The sequence below is a fragment of the Rattus norvegicus genome, chromosome 7 (assembly GCF_021556685.1).
Source record: "Rattus norvegicus strain SHRSP/BbbUtx chromosome 7, alternate assembly SHRSP_T2T, whole genome shotgun sequence".
NCBI lineage: Eukaryota > Metazoa > Chordata > Mammalia > Rodentia > Muridae > Rattus > Rattus norvegicus.
Window position 1 is genome coordinate 33,540,016 of NC_141540.1, and position 9,985 is coordinate 33,550,000.

Consider the following 9,985-nt stretch of genomic DNA (forward strand, 5'->3'; position numbering starts at 1 on the left):
TTAATAAGGGTTTTTAAATGCGTTAGCCTCCCTTCTAGCCCACCACCCACCCGAGGTAGGAGAAAAGAAAGGTTATACAGATACAGGGGAAGTAGACCTGTTTAGAAATAGTTCTTTGGGGGGTGAGTCCAACGTTTGTCAGGAGATCAGCAGTTCACTCCGGTAGCAAACACCAAATACAAATCAACAGTTGCAGTCCGGTCTTCTTGGCAGTCACCACACACGAACCAGCAAGGGCAGTTCAATCCAGAAGAAGCCACAAGGCTCGCCAACTGGCTGGGGTCCGTGGAAACGGCAAGAAGCCATAGGAGTCTCACAAAAGTTCTTTGGAGAGAATCTCTCTAAGGCCTCACCACAAAGAGCTCAGCATTGTAAAGCAAACCGATGTATGCGTGTCCTTCATGAGGAATAGTAAGGCCGAGCAAAGCAAACTGATGCTCTCTCCCACTGTCTGTGGGGTGATATTTATATTCCTTCACCGTGAGTCTCTGCAGGCATCTGCTAAAGCAAAACACCCTTTCACCTGTGTCTGCTTCAGGAAAATATCATTTGACACAACTGACTTTGCAAAGAAACCAGAGGTTTCCCTACGAGCATATACAATGTAGCCTATTGGGAATTAGCTCTCCTTCCCCAGAGAGGGAAGCGAATGGGGTGGGCAGGTCTGAACACCAACAAAATACAGTAGCTGGGGGTTTTGTTGTTGTTTTCTTTCTTTCTGGGAAACGGTCAACTTCATTAGCTTCTGGAAAAAGAGTGACGTCAATGCATATTAGTTAGAGGTTTTTCACTAACCAGGCTGGAATGTTGGGTGTGTGTTGCTTCAGGCTGTGGACTTGGGTCAAGGTGCACTCCTTCTCTCTCCCATTCGAGGTCATACTGACATCCAGGGCAAGCTCTCTCTATGGCAGATGACAGATATTGGATGTGCAGAGCAGAGACACACCGGTCTCCAGTGGCCTAGGCTCTGAGCTGATATCGTCACTTCCGCCTATATTCCGAAGCCCGAAGCCAGCCACACAGTGAAGGGACACTAGCCCATTGGGGTTTGTGGCTCTGGCAGGCCTTCCCCCCCCCCCCCACTCCCTCTGCTTTCCTAAAGAAAACTGTTGGATGACATAGAGCTAGCCTCTGAGGTCTATTCCCTTATTTGGCCACTTCCTCCTCCTGAGGCTGACCACCAAGGTCCAGCTATCAAAGTAGTGAAGTCCAGCAAACAAAGCTTCCTTTGGCTCACCTAATTAACATGCCCAATTAAAATTAAACACCTCTTCCTAACCCGGGGGTTACCCCCTTTACCCTTATAAACTTCCATTTGCCTATGGGCCCCGCCTTTCTCCTCTCTATCCAGAGATAGCCCTTTGTCCCCCAGAACAAATACCCCTTCTCCCTCTCCCTTGTTCCCTTCCCCTCTCCCTTGCCCTCTATCTCTTGTCTTTGTCCCTTATCCCTGCCCTCTGTCCCTCAGGGGCAAATCAATCTCCTTTGTGCTGAGAACTTGGTCTTGGGGAGTCCTGAGCTGAGTTCAAGGTTCCCTACACACAGACAAGCCCAATTTCAGTGGGCGGGCATAAATGTTCTCCCCAGTCTTTTATAAGGTGTTCCTTGTACAGATTCATAGATTCATAGATAAAAGAATTTACAAACAGACCAAGAGGGAAAGCCAAGACTACTTTTATTGGGGTTTGCAATTAAGAAAACAAACAGCAGCTGCCTGGAGGGAGTTGGCTAAGAGGAAACTCATGCTGTCTGAGGAGAGGCCAAGAGAGCAGACAGGTGTAGCAGTGGAAACTGCCAGCAGCTGCAGAGGGTGGAGGAGGTGGGTGTCCGGAAGTAGAGCCATCCTCAGTGTCTAGGTAAGCGGGTTTAGGATTTGGGCTGGTCTCACAAAAAGGTGATCAAAAGGGGGGAGAGAGAGAGAGAGAGAGAGAGAGAGAGAGAGAGAGAGAGAGAGAGAATGTGCACATACATGAATGTAGGTGCTCACAGACGCAAAAGGCCCGGGATTCCCTGGAGCTGGAGTTACAGGCGGCCGTAAGCTGCCCAACATGGGTGCTGGGTAGTACATACTCTTACTACTAAGCCATTGATCCAGTCCCTTTGGATTAACTGTTTGTCTGCTTGTTTGCTCTTTGGCAGACAAGTTCTCTCCATGGAGTCCATACTGGCCTGAAACACAGTATGCAGACCATGCTGGTCTTGAGGTCACAGGGATCCACCTACCTGCCCCTGACACGACAGAGTGCTGGGACTATTGGCCTAGCATGCACCACCTCATCCAGACTCTTTTTTAAACAGAGTGAATATAGATTTATCAAGGCAATGTTAGACAAACCTGTCAAGAACGGGACGGACTAGAAATGAGAAAATACCTAAAGTTGTTTTTACCTCCCCTTAAAAATGCACTAGGTAGGGCTGGAGAGATGGCTCAGTGGTTAAGAGCACTGACTACTCTTCCAGAGGCCCTGAGTTCAATTCCCAGCAACCACATGGTGGCTCACAACCATCTGTAATGGGACCGGATTTCCTCTTCTTTTGTGTCTGAAATCAGCTCTAGTGTACTCATGTAAATAAAATAAAAAATCCACTAGTGAACTACTTCTACTCAGAGTGCTTAACACTGGGTGTGTGGATTTTATCCACTTCTGACATCAGGTGGCTGTAGTTCAATTCCGATGGTGTCTTTTGGCAGTGCTGGGGGGCAAACTGAGCCCGCTGAGTAACAAGTCAGGCACCCTCTACCACTGAACTACATCCTTGCTCCCATCCTGTGATGATTATCTTGATTTAGTGTAGATGAACAGGCGAAGGGCCCAGTCCCATCGGCATCCTCTCTCTCTTCAAATGACAATTAAGGCCTAAACTAAGTTAATCCCCAGATTCTGACCAATCAGCTCTCTAAATTGCCAGTTTCTGCATCCCCCCTCTTCAGGTTTAGTGATTCTTTAGAAAAGCTCAAAGGAAGCTGCTCTGTTACTAATTAGTCAGAGCCATGCCCTTAATCTGCTGAGGCAAAGTTCCCGACAGAAGCCCCTTAAGAAAGAAGAGAGTGTCTATGTGGCACAGCTCACGGCACTGACGAAAGCCTGGTGGCTGGAGAGACTCGGTCCATGGCTGCGGGAGCTTGCAGTGCGGTTCAGGAAGCAGAGTGCTAGCCCAGATCTGGACAGTGGCCTGCCTCCACCAGGGAGGCCCATGTTCTAAAGTTCTCATGACCTCTCAGAGTCATCCCACCACTTGGGGAGACCCCAAGAGTTCAAACTTGAGCCTGTGGTAGGCACCTCATGCTCAGACCTAGCATTCACTCCAAAACAGCCAAATCAAAGGGATGTATAGGATATGGGTAACAAGGAGCATCCACATTCCCTTTCCCAGCATGCTACCCTCCAAACCACCCCAGTATGGCCACCAACCCAGTTTTCCAAATCTCATTATTGGGAGCAGGGCTATGGAGACTGTACTACACAGACATGATTTACTCAATCATTGGCTTTTGGTGTTGAAATCAGATCCCCATTCCCCAACCCCTTGAAGCTATGGTGTAGAGAGAGAATTCTAGTCCTTTAACCACATGTTTGGACCATCCTGAAGCTATCTAGGGACCCACTGAGAGTCAATTTCATAACATAGCTTAGATGTGGTTAAAGGAAGCTTGCTATGAATATTAAGAGATGTTCCTCTTCCCTCACCACTGAATGATACAGGGTTGGTTCAACATATGAAATCAATAAAAATAATAAATCATAAAAACAGACTTAAAGACAAACATGACATGATCATCTCAGTAGCTGGGAGGGTGGGGGTGGGGGAAGCCTTTGACAAAATGCTTTCATGGTGAAAGTCCAAGGTTGGGTAGGACTGGAAGGAAAACTCCTCAATATGAGAGAGAAGCGCTACATGACAAATTATTCCAAACGGAGGACAAACTCAAAGCAATCCCGTTACAACCAGGAACAAGGCAGGGCTATCTGTCTGCTATCCCTGAGTTCTGAAGCTGTGCCCGGCACCGGGAACAGCGTCCCAGTGTCTCTTACAGCATCACGATGACTTTCCCACATGGTAAGCATAGCTACCGAGAGCTTCTGACCTCTTCAGTACATCCAGACCAACAGGATGATGTCCGCAGTGCCCATGGGGTCCCACTTCCCACCACTTCCCCCCATGTGTTGCCTGCGATCCTGAGACACCAAACCACACTCTGCTTCCTCCCCAACCGAATCTTCCCTTTCAAGCATTCAGAAGTTTACTTCAGTCTTAACTGCTCTCTCTCTCTTCAGGTGGGCCTGCATGTTTCCAGTCTTCACTGACCAGCTAAACTCTTCTAACCAAGAGACTCTGCTGTTTGCATTTTCCATTGGCGTATTCAGCCATTTTCACCAAATTCCGGTCTTTTAGAGGATTTGTTTAGTCTCCATCTTCTTTTGTCTCTGTCCCTTCTTTCACATTGAGCTCCCCTGGCCCATAGACTAGGGAGCTATTCTTTGAATCCCAGGGGAGATTTCACCTCCACCCAGGGATTTCTCAGGTTTCTGTGTTAGCCCACTGTACTTTACACTGTGTGCCTTGGCGACCCGCCCCCCAAGCCTTGTCCATGTCTATATACTGCATAGAGGGAGTTGAGCAGAATTCTGCATTAAAGAGGACTTTCCTTGCGGTATCAGATAGAATCCAAGAGGCACACTTTGGATTCTAGCATTGTTTTATATTTCTCCGTAAACTCTTTGCTTACTCAAGCAAGCTCCATTTGGGCTAACTTCAGGAGAAAGGGGAGATTTCAGCTCATTACTAACAAAAGGTGCTTCATTGTATTGGGCAAAGGAGAAGAGGGAGAAGACTGCCACCGTTGAATAATGAAGGAAGGAAATGAACCAATTCCTGCTTTGGGGAAGTATATAACAGCTGTGCACCCAGCTGCAGGAGTGAAAACAATGGAGGCGGGGCGGGGAGGGCTGTGCGTGCTAAAGGCACAGAATGCATTTCCAAGAGTTATTTGCACGCTCTGTTTGTAAATGCGATCTCAAGACCCTGACTGCCTTGAGGGTGAGGTTGCTTCAGGGAATATTTTATGCAGAAAATCAATAACTTCCTGAATGATAACGTTATCCCAAATGACTGACCATCAACCATGGCTTCCACAGGGACGGAAGCATTACATTTTCTATTGTAAGAGTTTACTTTCTGGAAATTACCTGCCCTCCAACTCAATAAGATTTCCATCATCACTTAAAGAGATACTCGTCAATTTTCTTTTCCAAAGGAGAAGTCTCTTGGCATTACGTTCAGTTTATTGTCTCAGTTGAAAACAGCTATTTAATAGGGGTTGGGGATTTAGCTCAGTGGTAGAGCGCTTGCCTAGCAAGCGCAAGGCCCTGGGTTCAGTCCCCAGCTCCGAAAAAAAAAAAAAAAAAAAAGGAAGAGAAAACAGCTATTTAATAAAATATATATATATATAATGTTGCCGCATGGAGGATAAAACGAGGCGGTCCCTAGCTCAGTTGACAAAATTGAAGTAACAATTGATTTAATGAGGCAAAAAGGGCGTGTCAGTGGGGTTTCCCGAAGCCTTGTAAAATACAGTGTAGGGGAAGCAATTCTATGGAGCCTGTATTTACAGTTGTGGGAATTGTATAATTGCCACATAAATATTCATTGAGATTCTTGAGTGAGACCTGGTACAAATGAAAAGAAGGGAAGTCCAATACCAGGTTGCTGCTCTGAGGAGGACAAGGAGCTAGCCTCTCCCCGTGTCCTTCACTGCACATCCCAGATCTCACAGAGGAGCGGGGTGAACTTGTGGTCATTCACCCTCCAAGACATCAGCATCTCAGCGTGGTGATGGTTGAATGTCCGGAGTTCTGTCAGGCGACCCAGGAGGCAGGCGAAATGCTGAGGGTTCTCGGGCTGGTAGATCTTGCAGAGTTTTTGTAGGACATCGAGCAGAGGCTCCTGAAGCTTCTCCACTGCCTCTCTATCCTTTATGTATTGTCTGTCTGTGGGGGATGGGGGTTCGAAATAAAACAGCAAGATTGAAAAAGTGAAAAAAAAACACTAATCGGGGGTAATTATGGCAATGGTCTTTAGAATGTGTGTGTGTGTGTGTGTGTGTGTATACATTGCACACTTATATGCACAAAATTTTCTATGTATTACTTGCATGTACATACACACATAGCTATACATATACATACTGAGATATATGCACACACACATGTGTACAATGGGCTTACACATAGGGAACACCAAATGCTCCCACATGTCCCCTAAGTCCCCTTCCTAATCGAAGTCATTGAAGAACCTGCACAACAGGTGTAAGCACCCTGTCTCAGGGGACATTCCTGGACTTCCTGGACCATGGGGGATTAGCATGTGTAACTCTAGGTGTCTCTGCAGAAGGATTCCCCCCACCACACACCACAATAATTAATGGCCAAAGGATATCAAGTAGCATCTGCCTATTTATCACATATAACAAATCGTCTAAGGCTAGCACAATATGTTTGACAAACTACGAACACAGTGCTACTTGCCCCAAAATTATTAAAGTCAACTTTGAAAATGGATTTATGCAGAGAGATACTCAGGACTACATTTTCAAAACAATAATAAAATTAGACGCATATAATTATGCAGACAGCGGCTATTAAGTATGTCTTTGAAGAGCCATTCAGTAGAACATTGTAACTTTTAAGGAGAAGCTTGTAAAGAGTTTCTTTCCTAAAGGATCTCGAAGGACCGGTCTCCGCTGTGTTACATTGTAAACCATGTCTTTGATGTATCCTCTCTCGGAAGAGCCCTCCCAGACAGCTAATGAACTTGCCATTGTCTCCTGCCTCCTTCCCATCTAGTCTCATGGTCGAAATTCTTTTGAGATGAATTCTCACTGTATAGCCCGGCTGAGCTCAAATTTGTACTCTTCTTCCATCAGCCAAGTGGAGACATTACAGGCATGGGTCACTAGGCCTGTCTATTATTACTACATATTTTGTAGAAATTCTGTTATCTTCCTCACTTTTCTAGAACAATAGCCTCATAGGAGGGCTATTCAGTTTACTTCTAAAGTCTAGAGCCATATTGGCAGTGTAGGAGGTGTTCAATGGGCAGTTATTGAACCCATATGGGTAATCTTTTTCGCTATTAACTGAACTTTCAGTTATTATTAAGATAATATCTATTAAGATACTAATAATGTTCTATTTGAGTGGTAGAATTGTGGGCCGTTTTACTTTCTCTCTGTGTCTCTGTGTTTTCCATATTTTCTTTAATATGCATCACCATGATCATGCCAAGAAGGAAGCAAACAGTATAAAAATACAAACGTGACAGTAAAGTTACCTGGAGAGAGGATGACAATTGCTGTGAGCAGAGCGTACTCTTCCTGGGTCATTTTCAGCTCCCCGACACTTTTATAGAAACTAAACATCGGGGTTATGTACTCATCGGAGATGCCTATGTGGGAAAGTTCAAAAGGCACAGTTACCATAAGAGGTTTTTAATTTTAGTTATCCTTATTGTGGTGAGTGTGTATGTACATGTATGTGTGTGTGCATGCATGTGCATGTGTGTGCGACCATGTGCGCGCATGTAGAGGTCAGGGTACAACTTTGTGGAGTGGGTCATCTCCTTCACACAGATTCTAATGATGTAATAATGATCAAAGCCAGAAACATGTGGCCATTCACACTTGTCTCCATGCACACACAATCATTCAATTATAATAAATTATACATCTCAGTTGAAGGCAGTGTGTGGTAAGAAGACCAATAAGCAAAATCATCAGAGGGCAACCTTCCATTGGGTGCATTTGTCTTTGAATTCCGTACTGTCTTTGTTTGACCACCAGTGTGGTCATAAATGATAATGTTTGTGGGTTAGAAGAATTCCCACAATTGCACCACTTTCGGCGGGGGACAGGGGGGGCTGTTACTTCAAACAATATCATTAGACGCACTCAAGATAGAGGAGTAACTTTAGCAGTGAGCAGAGCACAGCTGTGCTTCTCTTCAGAAGCTAAGCGCTCTCACTGAGTAAGTGGGCCAGAGTTCTTATGAATGGGTTTGGATCTACCGTAAGCACCCATTGCCCACCATCCACTTATCAGTATGGGGCCACTGTTTTCTTTTCTTTTCTTTTCTTTTCTTTTTTTTACAGTATAGAAAAGAGTTTATTCAGGGCATGGGGAGTTGAGAGTGTCGCTGAGATGAAAGGCAGTGAGAGAGAGAGAGAGAGAGAGAGAGAGAGAGAGAGAGAAGGGGGAGGAGGAGGAGGAGGAGGAGGAGAAGGAGGAGGAAGAAAGTAGAGGCTGGCCATGAGCATGGGGGCCACTGTTTTCAAACTCAGTATGTCAAATATGAAACCTCCCAACTTTCTCCAAGCCCACTTCTGATGTCTCCTTTTCCAGTGACGGACATCCTTGGCACCCAGGTGTCCAGGTTGACATCGGGGTGTGCCGTCCTATGGATCTCATTGCCATTACCTCCCTAGAGCACTTGGCACTGAGTTTGTTTCACCCAGTCTTCTCTCTTAATCTGAAGTATAGCATCTGCTTCCTCATTTATCTTCCTGACTTGTTTAACTCTCTTTAACCCATTCCCTATCCAGATAACAGAATGACCCCCGTGAACTTCAAATCACATATTTTCTCCTCATGTGTTGCACACCTTCAGAACCTTTCAATGGCTTTTTGCAATAGCGCGGCTTTCTTTTAAATGGGGACCTCCGTGTCTTTCACCATCCAAGATTGTAGCACACCGAGTCAGTATTTACGGGGTCCTCACCATGCACTATGCTCTGTCATAGGTACTTCTTGGCCACTCCTTTCAAGCCCGCTATGTCAAATACCAAAGACTCCAGGGAAAAACCAAACCCTGCCACTTCCTCCAAATCCATTCATTTGCTGCTATTACCTCATTAAGTTTTCTAAAAATCCCTCCGGACTAGCAGTTCTCAGCCATCCCAAGGATTCAAACTTTCAGTACAGTTCCTTGTGTGACGCCACCACCACCATAAAATTATTTTGTTTCAACTTCAGAACCGTAGCTTTTGCTACTGTTACGAATTGTAATGTGAATAGCCTCTAGGCAGGATGTCTGATGGGGGACAGCTCGAGAGCTACGACTGCACTGGCTACATACGGAAAAGTCAGTCAGCTGCCCCAGGAGACAGAGCTAGTGAGAGGTGGCACCATGACTTGAGCCAAGGTTGGCAGGCTTTGACTCAGTTTCCCCTGCTTTTCCATCACACAGTTTCCCTCAGCAATTCTGTTTTCCCAGTGTCTATACACCCATGACTGTCTGTGCTTGGAATCCCCTCAGTCCTGGTGAACTTTATTCTTGTTTGTAATTTAACACACCTTATGTTGTTTTTTTTTTTCCTATTTACTCCAATATTAGTTTGGATCTTGTACTACACAAGGTCTCATTCCAGAGAAGGGTCAGGTTAGGGAGTCAAGGAGACAGAAGAGACATGGACATGACTTGCTGATGAGTGGAGATGAGGGCCAGTCTCCCGGGATTGGTCCACATAAGAACCCACTGCTTTCTTCCTTCCTAAACCAAACCTCGAGCGGTAGAATCCTGGCTGAGCCAAATCAGAATGTTGTTGGGTTCCTGACGCTTAAGTGTGTGACTATCAGCTTGTACACCTTACAAAGTCAATTTGTCAGCAAGTTAAATCCTTACCCTTAGACGAGTTTGAAATCTCTCCCAAACTGAACCCTTGGCCTCTCCCAGACATTCACCACACCACACACCACTACCCTCTCCCCCATCCTTTGATTCTGTGTTTGACCCCAGTGGATTCTCTGAACAGCGAAGTCGTTGTTTAACAAGTGGGGGTTTACATCACACGGAAGAGTGCGCTTTAGCCGGCTGATGCAGAACTACCCATGACCAGACAATGTTCAAGGACAGGAACAGGAATCTGGGGGACTGCCCGATGCTCTTTCCATCATAGGGTGGGGTTAGAGGTCAACTCTTGACTTTGATGT

The 9,985-nt window shown here is 45.7% G+C and overlaps 1 protein-coding gene across 6 annotated transcripts in view; it reads right to left on the reverse strand.

Moving 5' to 3' along the window:
* Positions 1 to 5,269: 5,269 nt before the first annotated feature.
* The window catches only part of Nr1h4 (nuclear receptor subfamily 1, group H, member 4), a 96,097-nt gene continuing 91,381 nt past the window's right edge, over positions 5,270 to 9,985 (reverse strand). For 3 of the 6 annotated variants that reach the window (NM_021745.2, NM_001439626.1, NM_001439627.1), the window contains 2 exons: positions 7,333 to 7,446; positions 5,270 to 5,990 (listed from right to left, as the gene is read on the reverse strand). In NM_021745.2, coding sequence (NP_068513.1) covers positions 5,752 to 5,990; positions 7,333 to 7,446 — 353 coding nt within the window. In that variant the 3' untranslated portion in view covers positions 5,270 to 5,751. The remainder of the gene's footprint in view (positions 5,991 to 7,332; positions 7,447 to 9,985) is intronic. The other 3 variants (XM_087558868.1, XM_087558871.1, XM_087558870.1) reach the window with 1 other exon arrangement.